Source organism: Carassius gibelio, chromosome B3 (genome assembly GCF_023724105.1).
Source record: "Carassius gibelio isolate Cgi1373 ecotype wild population from Czech Republic chromosome B3, carGib1.2-hapl.c, whole genome shotgun sequence".
Lineage (NCBI taxonomy): Eukaryota > Metazoa > Chordata > Actinopteri > Cypriniformes > Cyprinidae > Carassius > Carassius gibelio.
In genome coordinates this window covers 18,890,541-18,913,802 of record NC_068398.1, presented here as the reverse complement: position 1 = coordinate 18,913,802, position 23,262 = coordinate 18,890,541, and the positions used below count along the sequence as shown (strand labels likewise).

Below are 23,262 nucleotides of genomic sequence, written 5' to 3'. Positions count from 1 at the left end.
AAGGCAGCTGTCCATGGTTCTGAAACACTGCAAATAGCCACAGATCTAAATTAAAAATATAATATATCTAAATTAAATACAAAACAAATAATGGTAAAAAAAATAATAATATAAATTATAAACAAGTAACAGATACAGTATAGACATCCTTCAGAACATGCAGAGCATGTGCTTCATTTAAAGGCAGCAAAAACTGTGGTGTATTTGCAACAATTTCTTACCCTAATTTAAATAAGCAATTACCGCTAATACCAGACAAATATTAGACTACAGTTATTTTTTCAGATCAGTGTGTGGACAGATTATATATCCTGCTTATGTGCAATGTGCTGGTTTTATGATTTGTAGAATTATCTTTCAATTATTCCAAGTGAACAAACTTGAGAACTGGTGAGTCAGAGCTCTAAACTGTGACCTAAATTAATTAATCAAACCACGAACAGAGTGGAAAAAAAAAAAAAAAAAAAAGGCAAATTAAATGCTATATAAAGAATACATCTCCACAGTAAAATAATCGAACAAACACAAAACAAACCGAGACTCATTATCTTTTGAAATCAAAACTGCCAATTTAGTGACTGTCCTACAGCTCTTAGCCCATAAAAACCCTAATCAAGACGAATCATGCTCATCATCCTGACAGCTGCCTCTGTACAAGGATTTTGCACAGCTGTGGTATAACATCTCTATAAGACATTTAAAACATTTATTTTAAACAACACATGAAGGGCTTTGCTTGCATTACTGGGACCATCAATTTTTTTTGTCCATTTAGAAGATAATGAATGGATAAAGAGTGTTCACCTAATTAAGTTATTCTTGTGTTACCACCAATCATCTTCTTAATGAAGCGTTTCTGTATACTGTGCATGTTTACGTATTGATTATGAATGCAGTCTCAGTGGTGGGGCTGTATGCTGTGATGTGTGCTATAGTCCCGTTGTGTCAGCCTTGTCACACAGTTGGGGTCCACAAGACGATCGCTTTTGAATGCCAGAGCCTCTCTCCTACTGCCAAGCAGAAACACCCCTCCCTTAGTGCATTATTAAAGCATACCACACTAATCTTACACAGCAGCACACATAAAGCATGCACAGGCAGCCAAAGAAAGAAAGAAGGCAATAAGATGTCTCACTAAACTGCTCTACAAAGGCAAAATGAGCTGTACTTTTTGCCAAAATTGAGTTGTGACTAAATTCCAGTCTCTTAGACTGTGACTTGTTCTGTGACAGACGAGTTTGGCTCAGCTATGCTCAGATTCAGAGGAAACGTGGTGTGAGAATTGTCATCAAATCAATCAAAATTCAATCGAGCACTCAGTGCACCCATAAAACTGTCACATGTAAATCTTGCAAAACAAAAGCGACAGCATAATGCGTCAGTATGCATGTGTGCTCTCAGTGACTGCATATAATGGTGATAAAGAGATGGTAAAAAGTGAACATACGCACACACACAATGCCAATCAAGAATTCTGAAGTAATGCTGCTGTGTATTTGCAGCAGAAGCTAAACTCAGTGACTCATAAAATTGAATTATTCATAAACAGCATGTATAGCAGGTTCTCTGCTCCTTATTTAACCTTATCTTCCAGATATAAATCCTACTGGTCAGTGGAAAGGACTGCATGGCAACATATCACCCTTCGGTATGTAAGTGTGTCAGATGCAATAAACACGCACTAAAGAAAATAAGAGAACTGCACACACGATTGCTTTGTGTTTATGAGCTTGTTTAGAGGCACATTTAAGCTTAATATTTCATACAGTTAAAAAGAAAACACAAATAATATACACTTTTTAGCAAAGACAAAGACAAAGATGAATGTGTAGCTGTGATACAGAGACTGTTGGAGAGTGTAAAAGTAGGCCATCGTCCTCTGAACGGAGCGTTTTATTTGGGGAAGAGCCTGATGTAGGTACAATACATTTTTAAACAGCGTAGAATTATTAAAAGCCCCAAATGCCTGACAAACCATCCATGCAACTCTTTTCAGTGCTCCTAACCCTTAAATCTACTAACATATAGACATTAACTGCACCAATAGGAGATTAGCATTTCTGGATAAACGCGTTAACATAACATTTTCACAATTTGTCAGGCACTAGTTTGCAATTAATGTGTCACTGTTGCATGAAATAAATAGCGAAAAAACATAAAATTATCAAAAAGCCAAGTGATAGACAGAAATTTGGAATGTCTTTTTATTTTTTGGATCTGTTTACAGCACTTGAACATTGCCTCAAAGTGCTTGTAAACTGCTCCAAACATCTTTAAGTAGTAAGTAGGCCAGCATCTTCACAAAGGGACAGAACTGTCATCACAATATGCTTTCACTCATCTCTCATACTTTCTTTTCGCTCTGCTTCCCCAACTTGATTCCCAAGCTCAGTGCCTCTTTTCGGCTCAAATCCAAGCTTTTCTGCTAACAACCGTAATCCCCATCAACTTAAAGAGGCAGTTCACCCAAAGATGAAACTTCTTGTTGCAATCTATATGACTTTAATTCTTGTGTGGATCTTCTGAGAAATTCTGTGGTGTTTTTGTGTCCATATACAAAGTCAATGCAATCAGTGACTAAAAGATTCTTTAGAACTCTCTCTGCGCTCTCCATGCCTTGAACTTCTGCAGGAAATCAAACTCATTTATGAGCCTGTATTTACATTACAGTCAATTAAGCGATATATAGTCACATGACAAACAGTCTGAGTCTTGTAGGCTTAAACGATTTCCTGTGTTCTTTAGATCAGCTGCTGTCAATCAAGAAGCCCGTTGAGAAAATGCTCTTGCAGGACGACAGGCTTCCCTTTCAGGAAGTGAGATAAACATGTAGCTGTGTTTGTCTACATGTGTTTGTATGTAAATGTTCAGCTGTAGTGTTGAGTTCTTGTGAATTGACCCTTCTGTTGCTGACAATCCCACTTTTGAGCGTCTGCTGTCTACCATTTTTTCGGACAATAATTTGCTTTTTTTTTTTTAAACTTACATCTATGGAGCTTCTGTTTTTATTTTTAAATATGGTAGAGCATCGTTTCCCTTGTGTTGACAATTGTGTCCCCTAATGCTATCAATTGTAATTAGGGTTACAAAATAGTGGAGCGTTTCCTGAACATTTCCCAAACATTCCAGAAATTTTTGAAAGTTTCCGGAAATGTCTCACCCCTTTTCAACCCTAATTGTGACTGCTTTCAAATGGCTTCTTTTTTATCAATTATAATTTTCTGTCTCCTCTGTTTTAAATTAGGTTTTTACTAAATTTCACCATTTCTTTTAAAGACGGCAGATAAAACACTTTACAACTACATGATTTATTTAAGCCAATGTAACAACAATACCTTTTTAACACTTCATGAGCACATTTGACCAAATATTACGCTGTTCAAAAAATGTCCAGATCATTTCTATAGGATGTTTAGTAAAGCTGGTTTGGGTTAGCGAGCGCCACCAAAGGGATGAGGCTTAGCAAAGGATAAATTATATTTTCAGAGTGTTCTAATGTAAAACTGATTGTAAATGGGTTGCATCTAAAGTTGCCTCTAAAAGTGATTTAAAGTTTGTAAAGAAATAAAAGAGAATTCCCTCTCTAATATGTAGACAATTCTGAGCTACAGTGAAACGTAAACCAGTACATATCAAACTATTCTGAGGTTCTGATTTATTTCAGGCTTTGCAGTCTTCTAATCTTTGCTGTATTGGCTACAGTGTGAATATATTGCACATTCCCCAGAGCCATGTATCAGCACTCAATGTCTTACTGCCTGTAAATCTCAGATACTTACAGACTGTTTACCGCCCTCCCACTGCCACAAACAGCACTGCCTGACCATTACAATTACAAATAATTACCATCATTAGAGTCTTGCAGGCTAATTGATGAGAGAAGCCAGTCAATGTGTGTGTGTGTGTGTGTGTGTGTGGAGAGAGAGACATCTAAAAGATCAGTGACATAAAAGACTGAAAAAAGCACAGTCATTGGATATGGGTTTGGATTGGAATGTCACAAATCTGGATTATATATAACATATAAATACTGAATAGCAAGCAGGGTGAGGGGAGAGAGAGGGAGAGGGAGTGGGAGAGAGAGAGAGAGAGAGAGAGAGAGAGAGAGAGAGAGAGAGAGAGCTATTTCACATTTAACAAAAACATGCCATTAGAAAATTCAGGTTGGTTACTTTATAGATTTAAAATTTTGTAAAAATGTAAGATGTACAAATTTCATCCTAGAGGCAAAATATGAAAAGACAGCAAAACATCTGCTATTTAGCGTGCTTAAATTAGGAGGAAATCAGAACACGATGCGTTTGCCCCCAGAAATAAAGATTTTTACATTTATCTTCATTTATCACAGCAAGCAATAGTCATGTGCTGCTCTCTAGTGTTGAAAAGCGGAATTGCAATTACATATAATTTATCATCACTATAGAGTAGAATGTCGTCTTTATAGACTGTATAAAAACGGTCTTTACCCACTGGAGCGCAAATTAAACTCGTTTACGTGTATTTGTAGCTGAATGCATCGCCGTAATAACACAGTTCTACAGTCCTTTTTTTAACTAATTTAAATCATTCTCTTGTAAACTGCAGCTAAATTGTGCATCTTTTTTCATCACTATTTCTGCTTACGCTCACAATTTCCATTTAAAATTTAATTTTGTCGTTTTGAATATAATGCTGAACCGCTGCTGGGCCGAAGCGATGTCACTCAAATACTTCAAGTCCCAGAAATCTTAGCGTATTCAAAATGGCGCCCCGTCAATGACAGCAGTGACACTAGCACGCTGAATATTGTGGATATTTAAGTGCCATCGTATGTCCTCGACAGAATGACACTTCTAATTAGAGTATCGAAACAATTACAGAGGCAATCTTTCAAAAATCCTTTATTGTATAGGCTTTTATCGGAGAGCTCGGCTTTACGAAAAGGCCCCGAGAGCAAAGAGGAGTGTACATGGTTGTACGGATCGTCTCAGGAAATTTTATCCTTAGTGCGTGGGCATGTTGAAGTTAGACAGAATTTTATCAGCGAGGAAGAGGAGAATGCCCTTTTCAAAGAAGTAGAGACAGCACTTAGAAAAAAGCGATATGAGTTTGACCACTGGGACGATGTAAGTACCGTGGAGAAGTGTGTAAACACTGCCATCCAGCGTCATGTCATAACCGTTGTTTGTGTTTGCTATTCTCCTCGTTTCATGGGCTTATCTTATGTGTAGTGCACTGTTTCTGGAGTTTAGTTACAACCTACCTTACTTTCCAGGTGAACCCAAGACTTTCTTGAAAATGTTACTACTCTAACGTTAAGTGAAATAGGTGTGCTGCTGATTAATAATACTTTCTCTCTGATATTCACCTTATTCCGCCCCGCCCACTTTTAATACTTTGCATTTCCGCATTTTGTCATCCGACTTCCGCTAAACCAATACCGCACGTCCGGTTACTAGTTTAGTAGTTGTACGATTGTTTATAGCTAGCTATAACTGTTGCGAAATTACAAAGAACGTTATGTTATAAATTGGGAGCACGATGAAAACGTCTTACGACAATCAAATGGTCTCAAATTGTCCCATCCATCGACGCTGTTAACGTGGGTAATGTTAGACGATATAAAGAAGTGGCCAGTTAACCGATATATTTAACTGCCCTGTCAGGAGGAGTTGATGGAGCAGCAAGGAAAAATGATTTTTAAAAAATGTACCGAGACTTACCAGTATTTACATAGTGAGACAGTGGGTTGTGTACTGTTACACAGTGAGGGTTTTTTCGTCTTTTTAAAATTGAACGTGCAACCACCAGCCAGTCGAGCAATCTAACCTCTCAGCATGGTGCTGGTTAGTTTTGTGTGTGTGTGATGTTAATATACACGAAGTTATAAATGTTTAAACGTATAATAACGTGTTTGATGACCATCATCAGACTAAGTATTTTGTCTAATAACTTAATTGCACAGTGGAGTAAGGTAAGTGAACGTTTATCAATTACACATTAGAAAAGGAGGAGGCTGGAACTTGGAAGTGAAAAACGCCTTATATCCAGGTATGCATAATTATTAGGCAGATTTTATTTTACAGATAAAACAAGCCAATAAAAGATTATATATCACTTATAAAAGATTAAATGCAAAATTAATAGTTAAGATTGGTTTGGAATTGGTAAATTTTACCAAAAAATATGATCAGAAAATCAGCTTGCCTCTTAATTCTGCACAGTGTATATGCAAAATGTGAGGTAAAGGTAAGATTTGGTAGGTGTACGTCAAGTCTAATCAATGAATAAGGTAAACGTCAAGTGTAATAATAATGAATGATTCTGAAACAAGACAACTGTGAAAGCTTTGAAATGTATTTTAGGTTTGCCATGTTCTGTACCGGGCTGAGGACCTGTAAGCTGCTCATCTGGGTCCATCACAGCAAGTTAGATGTGCCACACAATCAGCAATTTTGTGCCAAGACTGTAGCTAGACTACAAACCTTTTATTTTAAGTGTATGCTTCCTCGTGTCAGATGAGTTTCACCTGCTGCTTTCAACAAGATAGTTGCAGCTTTGTAAATAAGCAGGAATGAGAATAATTAGGTTAAGGATAGGATATTAGGTAATTGGGATGGGATATAGAGGGTGTGGGTGAAGACTAACTATATGAAATAAGTTGTTTTAAATCAGCTGTGTTAAGCAAGAGACAGACTGTGATTTGTTTTTTAGAACATGGATAATTTAATATAAGTTGTATAAAATCATTTGTGATTTGTTGATCAGTGTTTGTTGTTTTTCAGGGAGCAAGAGACACCTTCTACTGACCATCCTATAAAATTTCAACATTTAATTTCCATATGTAATAAACCAAGATGGAATTAACTTGCAAAATTGACATGAGTTATTCCTTCAAATCAGAGATTAAAGATGAAAAAAAGATCAAATTAAGATAAATAAATAAAAACTATTTACAACAGGTAATGTCAGGTGACACTGTAAAGGTTCATAACTATTACAGCAGGTAACTTCTGGTGACTGTAAGCAAGATCAGGGGCATCTGTGGATCTGATCACCCTCACAGCTGTCCACTGCATCACTGGCGGTCATCGATACATCTGTGGAAATAATTCAACATTTTTACATTAGTACTTACAATATATCATGAAAATTAATATATTATGTGACCCGAACTTAGAACTGTGTGTGTGTGTGTGTGTGTGTGAGAGAGAGAGAGAGAGAGATGCATTAGAAACAAAACAGTATACACACTCTTTTAACTGTAGTGTTCAAACGTAGGTCAGTATCTGAATGAGAAATGTAGCTAGCTGGCCTGCTATCACCTGCAATCTCTGTAACAGGAATAATGTGAGCTATTGTAATGTACTATGATATCTTGTACTATCGTAAATATTAAATAAATAGGTGGACAATGGTAATTAATGGAACATTCGTTGTACTTTGTTGACTGCCTGTTACTGATCATTAATGTATTCATAGAACGGACTTTATAAATCTAAGGTTAGGCGAGCAAACACATAGCTAGTTATGATTAGCTTACCCGAATCTGACAACCTTTTCATCCCCGGCGTGACCTCTTTAACGGGACATCGTAGTCGAGCCATTTCTCGGGGTAAGGGTGTTCATCAGTCGCCTTCCCGTCCATGAAATGGTACAAACACACATAAGAGCGCTTGGGTGGGCGCTTCAAATTTAGCGCCGTCATCCATTTCCTCAGGTGCTTCTCTTCTTTAGGTGGTGGGTGTAAATTGTAAAGTGCACCACAACACTCCGACCGCGTCACAATGTGTTCGCTACATCGTTGGTGCAATTGTTTTTTTAATACAATTGTTATGCAGCCCCTAACTGAGCATATATCATACTTCTGTTCGTTCTGCGTTCTGTTATCTAGCCAGCCACTAGCTTAGGTACGTTACATCCGGTCCCTCAGCCGGAAGTAAGATGACAAAACGAGCGCAATGGCGGCACCGTTGTTGCCATGGAAAATAAGGTGAATAGCAGCCAGCGAATAAAGTATTTGAGCTTGAACCGCGTGTGTTAGCCAATCAGAAATCTATCAGGTGGCCCTCTTCCAATCCCATGAGTTTTGGGCGGGGCTACTATATCGGAACAACCTAAGAGTGGGAAGTGTTTGGGAAACCTGCTTGGAAACAGTCGTTTTGTAATTGTTGGTGCAGCTCATTAAGTTGAAAAACAAAACAAATAAAAACTCATATTTCATAATAAAGCTTAATAAAATATACACAGTGTATTATGCTGTATTATGAAGTACTAAGTGGGTTTAATGTGTCCCACTACACATTAACCTAAAGTAAAACTAAAATAATTTCCGTTAAAATTAAAGATCGATCTACGGGTCTATGTCTTGACCTCAATTGTTCTCCACTTGATAATAAAAATACAACACTAAATAAGGTTGTAAACCTATTTCTAGGGCATTTTATTTGTGAAATTCCTGCTGTTCATTATTGACCGATGGCTATTAATTACCTTCGCACATATTCATTTTCCATATGTCTGGTACATTTCTCTTTCACCACTCAGGCTATTCACGGCTACAGAGAAACAGAGCGCCTGCAGTGGGGAGTTACCTGTGAAAGTGTCTTGAGACGGGTGAGAGCTGTTGCATTTCCTGAAGGCAGTCCACTTCTTGGGCCAATTCATGTTCTGGACCTGGACAAAGAGGGCTATATCAAACCCCATATTGACAGTGTGAAGGTCTGCCTCTCAGTTATTTGTACAGTATTGATGTTCTCCACATTTAACACTGTTATCTGTACATTATTAATGCCTGCTGTTCTCTTGCCAGTTCTGTGGAAGCACTATTGCAGGACTGAGCCTGTTGTCCGAAAGTGTTATGAGATTAGTCCCAGAAAATAAATCCACAGATTGGGTGGACTTGCTCCTGAGTCGGCGCTCACTTTATATATTAAGGTATATACCCAGCATATTTTTTTATTTTATCTCAAAAACTGGCAGTAAAATAATATTTTGGTCTATTTTAGATGACATTAAAAATTTGAAATGTGTTCTTATCAACAGGGATGAGGCTCGATTTAAATTCACCCATGAAATCCTGAAAGAGGAAGAATCTTTTTTCTCAGGTCAGAAGGTTCCACGTCATCGCCGCATCTCTGTCATCTGTCGAAACCTGCCTGTGTAAAAGAACTGGCACTTGTCTTGGAAACGCTGTAGCTCTTTCATATCACTACCTTTGACTAGAGGTGTTCATCTTTCAGATACTCACACACACAGGTATAGCTAAACATTTAAAAATCAGATGCATTTTCCTGGAATAACCACAAAGAAACAACAGCTCTTTTAACATCAGGATAACATTCACATCATTGAAATGTCCAAACACCTGTATTGGATATATGAAGGAAAAATATTTGTTTGATACAATGTATAATGTCAATTAAGTCAGGGAAATGGATGAAGACAGTGATTGGAACTGCTTTTTATTTACATATGTCTATTAATAAATATTTTTTGCTATCCACTATTGTGACTGACTTCTTAAACATTACTGTTGCATACATTATACAATTTAAACAAATGAACACAAACACTATTAATTTTGGAACAAATTTAATGTTCTATCAAAGGAGATTTACTTTTACAACCAGTAAAAAAAAAAGAAAAACGCCAACAAATTTGATAAGAACTGAATGCATAATAAAAGCCACAAAAATGTGATTCTATTCTATGAGTAAGGGCCTTCTCTCAAAATTCAGAAAGTTTTCATGAAAAATCATTGTGTTGATATCACCCATCTTCTCTCTGATATTCAGCCTGTCATTAACAGACATAAATTATGAATTTACAAACACATCTTTCCTGTATCCCTTACAATATACAAAAACCTACTCTATTGCTTGCTTCTCAGTTTTCTGTCTTTTTTTTTCTCTCTTTGGACCTTCAGCATTCTCATCTGGAAATCAATTAACAGCACTTCAACCTGAATGGTTGAAAGGAAGATGACAAATTTCAGATCAAGTTGGTAGCCTTGACCCAAATGAGCTGTATTATTAAAGGAGAGCCTGCTGGTTATGGGCGCTCAGTTTGACTCTCTCCTCAGCTGTGCTCACTCTGTGAGGTAGAAGTGCATCTTGTCATTGGTGTTCTTCCTCTCTGGGTTGAGCCTCTTCAAGATTTGGGCGAGCATGTTGACTGTCTGCTCGCTGCTGAGGCCTGTGCGCTTGGTCTGTAACTTCTTCAGCAGGTCTTTAGTGGTCATCATCAGATGTATATGACTTTCTTCTGATAAACAATTTTTTTGGACAAATAATTCAACTCTTGAGTCCATATAATGAAAGTGTATGGGACTCACAAAATTGATGCTTCAAAAAAGTAAACAACAGTCCCCTGTACAGTATGCCTGTGCCACTTCTTAGGAGAGTTTGACAACACACTAACCAACCGAGTGATATACATTACTCTGTTCACTGAGTTTGGTTTTTAAAGCTTAATTTTTCGAGGTTCCGTACACCTTGCATTATATGGATTATTTAAAAAAAAATCTTTGTGTTCATCGGAAGAGAGAGTCATACATGTCTGTGACAGCATGAGGGTGTGTAAAAGAGAGAACTTTCATTTATGGCTGGAATACCTGACAAATGATTGATCAACATAAAATAAAAGTAAAATGCAATTTGTTTTATTATATATATATATATAGATGCTCTTAAAACCACTTTCTGTAATTTATTTCCATGCCATTTTCTTGCCACAATAACATCATGCAGTATTTAATATTTAAATATGATTTTTTTGTATTTAATTTTTCTCTGCAATGTTTATGCTATTAAATCAAACAAGTACAGTCAAAAATGTATCCTTTCATTGGATAATAATAATTTAAAATTGGGGGTGCCGGGGGGAGGGGCGGAATACCATAATGAAATAAAGGTTTTTCTCAAATTCTCGTTGGACACAATTAAGGACAGGAGGTCAGTTTGAGTGGCTAAAGACTTTCCAAGGGTCACAGCTGGAGAATTGCAGAAAATATTTTAGTCTCTGGTTCAGAATACCTTGCAAAAATTATCAAACAGAACCTACATCACCACATATTGTTAGGGAGGGTTACAAGAAAAATTATCCTAGCTCATTCAAAAACAAACTCCATCATAATCAGTTATCAGACATGACTGGAACTTTAAATGGGACTGGCTTCTATGATCAGATGAAACTAAAAAAATTTGCTTTTTTAGCAGCAAACACTCAAGATGGGTTTGGTGAAAACAGGGATAAAAAGTACCCCATGTGTACAATGAAATATACTGCTGTATTTTTGATGTTGTGGGCCTATATTTCTGCTGGAGGTCCTGGACATCTTGTTCAGATACATGGCATCATGGATTCAATCAAATACCAACAGATAAAATATCAGTAACTGAAATCTTACAATGGGCCATGTTTGGATATTTCAACCGTACAATAATCCAAACACAAACCTCAAAAACAACACAGAAATGGGTCGCTGGGCACAAAACCAAGCTTCTGCTTTGGCCAATCCAGTCCTCTGACCTAAACCCTATAGAAAATGAGAGGAGTGTACTGAAGAGGAGAAGCTGTGAATCTAAAGGGTCTGGAGTGATTCTGGATGAAGGAATGGTCTCTGATCTCGTCAGGTGTTCTCTAACCTCATCAGGCATTATAAGAGAAAATGTTGACCTGTTAAACTGGCAAATGGAGGTTTCAATAAGTATTGAATAAAAGGGTGTCCTTAATTGTGGCCAATGTGTATTAGAGAAAAACATTTATTTCATGAGGATATTTCCCCCCATTTTAAATTCTTATTATTCAATGAAAGGATACATTTTTGTGCATTTCTCAAATAAAAGATCAAAAGGATTAACAATGCAGATTAATTTTCACATTCTTTTTTGATCATATTTACCAAGGTGGCCGATATTTTTGGCCACGACTGCAATAGCCTTAACCATGCAATTCATTTGAGAAACATTTTTCACAGAGCTTCACCTAGCTCCAGTTTGTTGGCAGCGGCACGGAGAGTGCTGGAAGTGGCAGCGCTGTCGATAGAAGGCGTGCTGGGTCGACTTCCTGTTCTTGAACTACGAGACAACAAGAGAGCACTGTGCCATATACACATGAAACAACATCAGAATCTCTCCCAAACACAAACACACAAACATAGGCCATTACTACCATGAAGAGTGCTGAAGCTGCCTCTCCTTCAATATCACTGTCCTCAGAGCTGTCGGACTCGCCACTGCTGTCTGAAACAACACACACAATGATTTTTACAAAACGGGAAAAAAGATATATAAAAATATAGAGAATGGTAACATTTTTGAGGATTTTGGAAGATTGGCACTTATAAATTAATTGTAAAAGTTAAAAGTTGTATTTAAAATAATTCAATACATTATTTTACTGTTACATTTAACTAGAATTATGAATGTCTATTTTTATTTTTAAACATGATTTTTAAAAAAAGATTTTATATTATAAAATATATATTTTTATATGAACTGATTTTTTTTTTTTTTTTTAGTGGTGTGCCTATTGGTATCCAACAAACATGACTAACTCTTTCAAATACAAAGAAAATGTTCAAAATTAGAGTGCCTTTATCTTTCTTCTTCTTCTTTTCCACCTGCACCGGTGTCTTCTTTCCTTCTTCTTCCTCTTCTTCCTCCTTGCCATCTTCTTCATTCTTGTTTTCTTCCTCACTCTCAGACATTTCATCAATTCCTGAAAAAAGCCACTGGAGCTTCATGGAGCTGTCTCAAATCAAACATCAGAATTAAATGAAGTACACTCCTGTAGAAAAGCAAGAAAACAACAACACACGTCAGGGACGTCCTCTCCCTTATTATGCTTGGTCTTCTCTGGCTCTTCTTCTTCAGAACTGGAGCAAAGAGAGAATGATTACGACTAGACTGGAGTAACCATGAAGAGAAACTTTGGATAAAAGGCTGTTAGTATTTGCAGGGCCGGCCCTGAATTTGTGCAAGATGCATTAAGAGCTGGGGGTGAAAACACAATGAAGATGGCCAAATTTGTCTTATTTTGTTGAAATATCTTTGTTTTCCATTTAGTTCTGCCCTTCGTAAGCAACAGAAGATACTTGTATGTTTCCCGGTACACAAATTAAGTACAATTTACCTTTATCTTTAAATTCCAAAAGTTTTCACCCCCCAGCTCTTAATGCATCTTGTTTCCTTCTGGAGCATCAGTGAATGTTTGAATCTTTTTAAATAGTTGTGTTTGAGTCCCTCAAATGTCCTCAGTGTGATAAGGTGAATCTCAAAATCATAAAGTCCCTGCTGGAAAGGGTTCAAGTATGTAAAGATGTTGGAAAACTGAAGAATCTGCAGGACCTTAAAGATTTTTCTGAAGAACGCTGCTCAGTTTAACTGTTCAGAACAAACAAGGGACTCATGCACAACCATCACAAAACAGAAAGACAGTTGAGGATCATCAGGCAACAGAACACAGTACTAAGAACCAAGGGTTCCCAAACTTTTGAGTGGGGTTATTTTAATAATTTCAGCATTTTTTTTGTCTTGTGGAATAAATGTTAAAATATTTTATGTACAATATCTTACTCAGGACAGTACTAAATAAAAAATAACATGCATTTAGTATGATCTCTCTTATTTTTTGAAAATTACTCAAATTTTCACAGATTCTGCAAGGGGTGCCCAAACTTTCGATCCCCACTGTATACACACACACACACACACACACACACACACACACATTACAGCAGAACTGTTTCCAACACTCATAATAAATCATCATATTAGAATGATTTCTAAAGGATCATGTGATAGACTGGATGTCACATGTGACACTGAAGAATGGAGTAATGATGCTGAAAATTCAGCTTTGCATCACAGAAATAAATGATAATTTAAAGTATAATAAATTGAAAACAAATTATTTTAAATTGTAATAATATATCACAATATCACATTTTTTTCTGTATTTTTGATCAAATAAATGCAGGCTTGATGAGCAGAAGAAACTTCTTTCAAAAACACAAAAAATAGTAATGTTTCCAAACTTTTGGCCTGTACTGTATCCCCCCAAAACTGCACAACTGTAGAGTAAAACATTAATAAAAAAGCGATAATAAAAAATGCGTCTTAAAACTGACATGATTGTACAAAATCACAGTCTGGGGACTCAGAACTCAGAACAACTGCTAACATTAAGTTTAAGGTAAAAATAACTGCCATGAAATTATAGTATCTTACTCCTATGCAATAAATTGTTCTTTCACTACATCTCTTTACCTCTGTCTTTATCCTCTTCTCTTCTTTTTGGCACTGTATCTATCGCAGACTATGCTCATTTATAATGTGTCATGTAAATTCGGCCTTCCGTCACAATCAGGAAACTTTCACCGTGTCTAGAACTGGCGCGAGCTGACAGGCCCGTTTCTACGAGCTGTGTGTTAACAAAAGCAGTGCTGTCTACATTGGATGCGGCGTCGGGCACGCTACACAACAAATTACCAAAAACTGATCGTGCGCGCGCTCTGTTTCTGACGCACTTCAAGCACTCGATGGGCGGGGGAAGATTGAAGAGCCGGACTTTTTTTTTTTTTTTTTTTGCTTTATTTGGTAGTATTTCGAATTAATGGTTTTTAAATAGTAGCCTATTATATATAAAAAAAAAAAAAAAAATTCACTTGTTCAGTCATTCTGGCACCCATATGGATGAGTGGCGCCCTTAGCATTTGCCTATACCGCCTATGACGCGGGCTGGCCCTGAGTATTTGGCAAAAGTAACTGGACGTAAAGATTTGTGTAGTCACCTGCTCTCGTCAGACATGTAGTCCACCTCCAACCCCTCAAAGTCACCGTCATCACTATCCTCTAACCCTTCCAGGTCGCTGCCCTTTTTCTTCTTCTTCTTTCCCTTGCCTTTGGGGCCTTTGTCCTTTTTAGCTTTTGACTTGGCTTCATCATCTGCATTGAAAGAAGGCATTTTGGTAAGAAAAGCCTTACATTTGACACTCCCCTCGTTCTCAGAGCCGTTGCTCACCGTCTCCATTGTTGCTGTCACTCTCATCGCTGCTTATTTCCAAATCCTCCTCAAAGTCATGTATCCGCAGGTCTCCTCCCTTGCCTCCCTTCTTCTTTTTCTTTCCCCCTTTATCTCCTTCCTCCTCATCCTCCTCTCCTTGCTCCTGTCCTCTGAGACGTCACTGAAGCATGATACTGAAGTGATTCACCACTTTGTTTCTCCTATATGGAAAAATAAGATGATGAGATGTCTAAAGCTCATGATAATTTGACACTGGCTGCTCAGGAGAGCCATCAGAGCTGTTCTCATGAATGCAAACACTCAACCTGCCCCACTCTTCCTCTGCCTCCTCTGCTGTGAGCGTGCGGTGCTTGGCCTGCGGTGTGAAGTTGTACCAGCCGTGAACTGGAAACGCCTCGAAGGCCCCATATGCACTCTGTGTGAAGATGTAGTAGGAAGCGTTTTCCGTGAGTCCACCTTTTTTCACCCCTTTGTATCTGAGTGATAAAGAGGAACAGTATGGCAGTGTTTAATGAGGTGCTGTCCTCATAAAAGGCATGAAACATAAACCCGACGCTCAACAAAATGCTGACGGCTATTAAAAATAATCTCTTAAACACATTTTAATCTGGTCTTTCTGTAATTTTTTTTTCCTCAGTTTTTTTCCATTTAAACTGTTCATGAAATTTGAATCATCAAAATGGATCAATTGAATTCATAAGACTTCACCATTTTAATTTATTCAGACTGTAACAGTAATAGTGCCCTGATTTGTTTTATTTGTATTTATTTTTTTGGATTCTGTGTTTTATCTTTCAATACAAATATATTATCCAAAAAAAGGCAGTAATCAATGAATGCCTTAAACTAAAACTTGATGTTTGACGTAAAACGTAATTTGATGTTTGGCAAAAAAAAAAAAAAAAGTGCTGCATTACAGAGATTGGCTGTTTGAATTAAAAGACGAATAGAAAATAGTTTGATATTCCTTAAAAATACTGTTTCAGTTCACTCTTTTACTATTGTTTTATTACTCTGTGAAGTACAATCTATTGAACAGTAGGACAGGGTTTCTGTCATATATTCACGTCAAACCAAACTTTGAGAAACTCTGAGTTTCTGCGTGTATCTGACGATAACTTTTATCAAATGCAGTTGTGTAATGCTTTTGAAGCGACTCTCAGAGCAGTTCACATCCACATCATTTTTGATACAAGAGTGGACACAGGCACTTTTGACTGTGTGAAGTTTCTTGTTTTATTCACTTCCAGTTATTTTTCTTCCCCCAGGCAATCTACCTCATGAACAGTTAAATGTTCCCTACTTATGCTTTTAAACGTGCAATATCCTTATATTTATTTGTTAACCCTCCATCCTAGAACATTCCTGCATCTCACTCAACCCTATTCCATTATCATGTATAGCACAATTGTTTATACACTTATTTATTTGCCAATTTGTAAATCTCTTTTTTTGTGTGTGTGTGTTGTTGTCTCTGTGTACTGGAAGCTTATGTCATTAAAACAAATTCCTTGTATGCGTAAGCATACTTGGCAATAAAGCTCTTTCTGATTCTGATTCTGATTTTAGCTGCATATTACAGTCTGTATTTCTGCTTGATATTGCAAACTGGTATTTGTTATCATATTAATTGTATGTATTATCAAAATCATAAACACACTGGTTCGTAGTGCAGATAATTTGACCTTATAGTTATTTTCCTAATAGCAGCTAATAAATCAAGTCTAACACATAATAAAAAACACAGCTTGCTTCCACATTGCAAAATAAGGTGGAGTAACAGTATTTTAAGGTGTCCTTGTTACAGGTTACATGTACTTAATATATTAATAAAAAAAAATAACATTATGCATAATTAAATACAATTAACCCTAAGACAAACCATAACTATATAGTAAGTACATGTAATGAATTAGTATTACTCAGTATTTAAATGTATAGTTACACTGTAACAAGGACACCTTAAAATAAAGTGAACCTATTCTGGATAGTTAGAGAGCAGATGCTGAAAACACTGTTAATGTCATGCTTGCTTGTGTAATAGAATAATCTGTGCTATTCATTCACACAGAACAACACTTATTGGGTTATCAAGATTTACTGTAAGTATGGGTAGCTAACAGTGATGCGCGGGTTGATCCAAAATGTGGTTACGAGTCATCCAAAAATATTTTTTATGATATTCGGGTCGTGGACGGTCGGGTCATTACTTTATAAAGTACTAGACACAATTTTTAAATACATAGGCCTACACTTTATTGGCTGAATAACTGGTGCGAAGATGGCGCACGAGCCCAGTCTTAAAGGTCATTTTCAGTTTGTTCACCAAAATGATTCATTCAGATTCGTTCACTGATTCGTTCAGTGACCATTTCTTCATTTTACACGAAATACGCCACAGAAAGTAGTGAAAAAGAGTGTCTTATGTGTTATGTCTTAAACTCTGCAGACCCGGTACCGGGTCCGAAAATAGCATGCCACATGTTTGTGTCTCATTTGCATATCCTTCCTTATATGGCATTTGCCCAAAAATGGGTTCATTTGAAAGCTTAGAGTGTTTTCTTTACAAAGAATACCATTAATTGGGGTTTTATGATACATAAAGTAGTCAAATTAAGCTAAGAAATATATTTCCCCCCCCCATAAATTTCCATCTAACGATTGCGAATACGTTTTCGTAAGAATGTGTATTTAAAATATTTTTCACAAAACAGTCAAGTCATATATCACAAGAAAGCTCTCATTCTCAGGAATCTGATGATGTAGATCATTTTATTGTGTGACAATCACAGATCGAATGATCTTCAACAGAATCGCGATGTAAAATTTCTCACCTTATTATTTATACATTTTGCACCGCTTCAGTCAGCCGCAAACAGCCACGCATACCTATATACTCGATATAATCTTTTAGATTAGAATCTCTTCTTTCAAACAAGACCATTTTTACGTTTCTGCGTGCTTCCATTGCTGAGATATAAAGCGTTTTGTACAAGTGCGCAAAAGAGCTCCAAGAGCTGTATGATTGACAAGATCTCTAACTCATATAGATGGGTCTAAATGCCTTTTTTCTGTTATAGACGTCTGACCTCTTTTGTGAAGCGCTATTTGTCCTAATTGCTGTCATTCACAAGTCGTTATCTCCAATCGAAGGTGTGAATTCAGCACCGCGGGGGTGCTGGAACTGGACAGCGACTGCCCACTCGTTTCCGCTTGTCTGACGCGCTGGGGTGTCTGGGAAACTGAGTCTTTGGCTGCTTCTAAACAAAGGACACGCGAGGAAAAAACTACTAATGGCCGACGCTCTGGATTTATAATGCATAATATTCATAAAACAAGTTACGGGTGGCCAACTTCGCCGTGGAGAGGTCAGGACGCGCATCTGGTAAGCCTATACGCGTGCTACTCGCTTTCATACATTTGATTCTTTATTCTGAGGCTTGGAAGCTTCGCTAGCAATAAGCTAATATGTTTATTTTCATAACTGTGCAGTGTTCGACCGCATCTCAGTGAATGTACAGTAATCCGTACAGTACTGGGGGAATAAACATAAATTAGTTTGTTGACGCTCCGAAGTTCGCGCAAAAGCTTCGGGGAGCTTGTTTACACTGTATAGAAACCGAAACCAAAATACACGCTGATAAAAAATCAAAATATGAAATATGAAAGAGACCGGCAAGGTCTCTCAATCTCTACACGATGCAGAATAGACATAAATGAAACGATATGAATCTGGAGATTGTGGATTCTATTTTAGATTGTGATAGACCAGATATTTTTTATAATTTTATGCATGCTGCTATCGTGTAATATGACTTTATTCTCTTTCAGAAAACCCACACACAAAAAAAGCACATTGTATTGAGATGGTTCATCATATGTGAAACAACATAAATAATACTATTTGTCACAAACAGCAGCTTTTTATGTAACTTCTGAGTGTTTTCTGTCAAATAATATACAGAGATCACATTATTCCATACTGCAAGTGTGCAAAAGATGACTTCATACTTATTTAGACAAAAATTTTATACAAAAATGGTATTATTCCTTCCTTCAGTTGGAATAGAATAACTTTTGCATAGATTAGGATAGAAAGAAATTTCTGTTTTCCTCTAATAGCAGACAGTTGGAAGAATCACAAGCAATTGGTCTGAAGTTGCCAGCCCCTTCAATGCCTGAGTTATACCATTTCAAACTTCAGTTTACACAAATAAAATAAAAAAGCGCCTTGTTTTTTTCCCTATTTATTATAACACAGACAGCATATATTGTCATTTTTATCAATTTCAACAGTGTTTTATGTAATTTCAAAGGGTTTCCTTTGAAATTATACCAAACTTTCTGAGCTTACACTGTAGCATTAGTATAGGGAAGCATTCAAAATTAGGTAGGAAAATGAAAAACGGAAATCCCCAAAATAGCATTTGTGCTTAAGAGGTTAAGTCAACGAACGTTGACTTGTGACAAAAACTGATTTGGCTTTATTAAAATGTGTGCATAATCGCATTCAATAAATAAAGTCTAAATAAGTTGTTCAGATGAACACAGTACGATATTTTCTTTTTCAAATCACATGCTCCTTCACGTTATACTTGAAGGCTATTGGCTCGAGGTTGAGTAATTCTTTGACATGATGAAACAGTTCACAGATGGATTACATGAACAAGAACGATTCGTTCACCTAAAAGATTTGTTCAAAGAGAAAGATTTGTTCATGAACGACACATCATTACTCAGTCTGCGGGTAGAGATGGAGGCGGCAAGAGAAAAGGTGAAGACTGGGGAGTGGAAGCTCCGCAAATACACAAATAGAAAGAGCAAAGTGTGGGAGGCATTTGCCGAAAAAATGAAAGATGATCACCAAAGCGCTGGCTTTGTCATGGCCCAATTTATACACTGAACCGCGCATCACTGGTATCTAAACTTACTCAAATATAACACAATAAAAGTGTTAATAACACAGAAAGTATAAAAGCAGAAACTTGTACCTTCTTCCTGCCTTGCCATTAAGTTTAAGGATCCAGGGCTGGTCCTCCAGCTTGAACTCCTTCGTAACGATACCATACTTCTTCCTCCGTGCTTCCTCTCTCTGTTTCTTTCCAAACTCACTGCCTGCTGCCCCCTCCTGAGTCTCCTCTTCACCGTATATACGCCTATTACTCATATCACACTCCATACGAGTCTAAACATTGCATATATATATACACACAGAGAGAGAGATACAGAGACTTCAAGAGAAGGCAAACTTAAAAATGCAGTGAAGGAAAAATTGCATGGAAGAGTAAGTGGTAGATATACTGTATATAATGACTGTTACCTGAGTCCACGTGGAGCAACTGACTTTATCACCAGCATTGAAAGCCATTAGGTTGTATTTCTTACTGGTGTTTCTGTTGGGCAAAATACCAGAATTCAGATATCAACCGCTTTCTCTGACAGCACCGTAGAGTCTGTAATTGAATTTTTTAATAGATAAAATACAAATCTTACTTAGATACTCGCACAACATACTCGGTTGCAGAGGAACTGCAGCTCCCCTGCAAACAAGAACAATCTCTTAGGAATGAGAGACAGATAATACTGAACAAATCTGTACAGCATGATGAGTGTAACAGTTCAAAATTTAGACATCATTTCTAAAATGACGCACAATTTGCATTTGTGTTGAACAATCCAATCAACCACAACTGTAGATGCTGAGACACTTACCAGGGACGTCATCACTGCAGTGCAGAGCAAGAAGTGTCGTTAATAACCTGTGAGAACATACAAGTTTATGAACAAAGTAAACACACTGCATAGGTACGGTCAGAGAACTTGCGCTACTCTTATTGTGCATCTAAAAGTTGTGGTTGCAGCATCACATACCACACTGTAAAAAACAACAACAACAACAAAAAAATTCATTATTGGCAGTTGGCCTTGATTAATTCATTCTGTCAACCAAAGTGTTGGAGAACAGAAGAGTTACAAAAGTGAGTGGTTCAGCTACAGTATACAGTGGATGAATGTGTTTCTTGACTAATTTATAGGAAAAGTACATTTTAATTTCAGATTAACAACCATTTATAAATGATATAGTTATAGTGTAATATTGATGTACATTCTAAATGTTCGTCTGTTATTTGTTATTGATTGTTTTTCTCCTTTTCTAAAAAATCATTTAGGTTCCACTTAGTATTTTATGTTCATATATATATTTTATTCTGTTAAATACTCCCAATGCATAATGAGAAAATAAACCCATTAATGAAAGCCCGGCTCTCTAAATGATTCACACTTTTAATAAGTACCAATTAAGAAAATATGCAATAATAATAACTTAAAAGACAAGGGAAATGGACATACTTCTTGTTATGCTGGATTAATGCACCAACAAGGATATTATTCCTGGCTTGAATAGAAGCTAAAACGCCTTAAGCTCGCCGTGAAATATCTATCTGTACTTTAAGGATGTGGATGTAAGTTGTGTTTGAAATTAACTGAACGTACCTTCAACCGGCTAACGTTATGATCTACTTCACTTTATAACGCTTAAACTTGCATCACATCGTCCAGCTGCCTTTCGGTTTCCTATCTTGGTATTCCTATACGGAAGCGTGAATTCACTTCCAAAAATAGATACATAAAGGTACAGTAACAACTTTAAATAACCTTCCGCAGCTAAAACTCTTCTTCTCTACGCTTACGCTAGTCATCCACCTGTTGAAGACTTATTACTGTCACCTGCTGCACGGAAGCGAACACTGCAGTGAGTGCAGTCTGTGTATGGAAAGCTGGTGTAACATTTAATCTATAAACCGTGCTAGTATCTATGTTCATGCTACTAGTAATAAAATAAAATAAATAAAACTAATAATGACTATGATTATTATTTCTAAATAAAAACATTAAACTAAATAAGGAATACTACTTTTGTAATAACACTATCTCACTATAAAAAAAAAAAAAAATTCTTACAAATTATTTAAGAATAAATATAATAATTAATAGAGCTTCAATAAAAAAAAAAAAAAAACTGCACAATTCTTTACCCTGGAGAAAAACGTAAGGAATTGCAAATGTTTACCTCCAAGTTCGAATAATTTTAGCTATTTTTACTCAAATTAGGGCTTTGTGAGCAAGTACTGATGAAGTTCCAGGAAATTCAGCTTTCGCTGTAGATGTAGCCTAGTAGCTGAATAACATGCAGTTATACGTTTTACTGATGAAACATGATGAAAATAAACAATGACTGTCACAATAATATGGTTGTATCTCTGCTCTTCATACCATCTTGCGTATTTTTTAAAATAATAAAGTTTAAAATGCAATCTTAATCTATATAGCCTTTATCATTGTTAAGTGCCATGATTCCTGCCTCATTCTGTTTATTGAAACCATGTCATATTACAATAATACGTTATTTCAAAGAATCAACTGATGTTGTGAAGTGAATTTTGACTTAAACATATCATTATACTGGTATATACAGTATATGCCCATATAGATTTCTTGTTTTCATGGTAGCCAGTTAGCAATATCTAGGCTAACATGCAAAGCCAGTAAGCCTTACTTAACAATCAGATTCATTCTGCCTATTGTATTACCATGTGGACTCTGATTGGACGGTGGAGAGGTACTCATATTTGTCATGGTTTCATGTATATAATGATCTGTTTAAATGAAGATATCGCCAAATACATTCTCGCTAGTTCTTTATGAGGTTGAATATATCTCCAAACGAACAGGGACTTGTAGTTATTAATTTTTTATATCATTTTCATATAGTAATTATTGCAATAGTAACTAGTATCTATTTAAATATTACTTGTAAGCATTCATTAGATGCTAGTACTTATTTTTTAGATACTGGTACTTATTCATTTGATATTAGTACTTATTTAATAGATACTAGGAGTTATTCATTATGTATTACGTAGTTCTTATTTATTAGACACTAGTATCTTTTGTAGTTTCCACTAGTAACTATTCTTATCTTACTTGTCAGATCTCCCTTTTTACTTGTCTTATTTTATGAATAGTCCAAATGACTACAGTAGTGTTCAATTAAAAAAATTACTAGTAAAATAAAAAAAATCATACTAACATTTCAAATAAGAACTAGTATAATAATAATAATAAATGTGTACTAGTATGTATTTAATAGGTACTAGTATCTAATGAATTAATACAATTTTTTAATAAATAAGCACTAGTACCTAATTAATAAGTATTAGTATCTTTTAAATAAGTACTATTTAATTGGTA

General features: G+C 36.3%; 1 protein-coding gene and 1 pseudogene across 1 annotated transcript; one reads left to right on the top strand and one right to left on the bottom strand.

The window, feature by feature from the left end:
• Positions 1-4,725: 4,725 nt before the first annotated feature.
• On the top strand, positions 4,726-9,485 carry alkbh7 (alkB homolog 7). Its single transcript, XM_052552780.1, has 4 exons — positions 4,726-5,105; positions 8,527-8,700; positions 8,792-8,916; positions 9,025-9,485. The coding sequence occupies exons 1-4, from the start codon at positions 4,824-4,826 to the stop codon at positions 9,143-9,145; spliced, it is 702 nt and encodes a 233-aa protein (XP_052408740.1). The 5' UTR covers positions 4,726-4,823; the 3' UTR covers positions 9,146-9,485.
• Positions 9,486-10,620: 1,135 nt separating this feature from the next.
• Positions 10,621-21,681, bottom strand: LOC127953579 (general transcription factor IIF subunit 1-like; annotated as a pseudogene).
• Between the last annotated feature and the right edge of the window lie 1,581 nt (positions 21,682-23,262).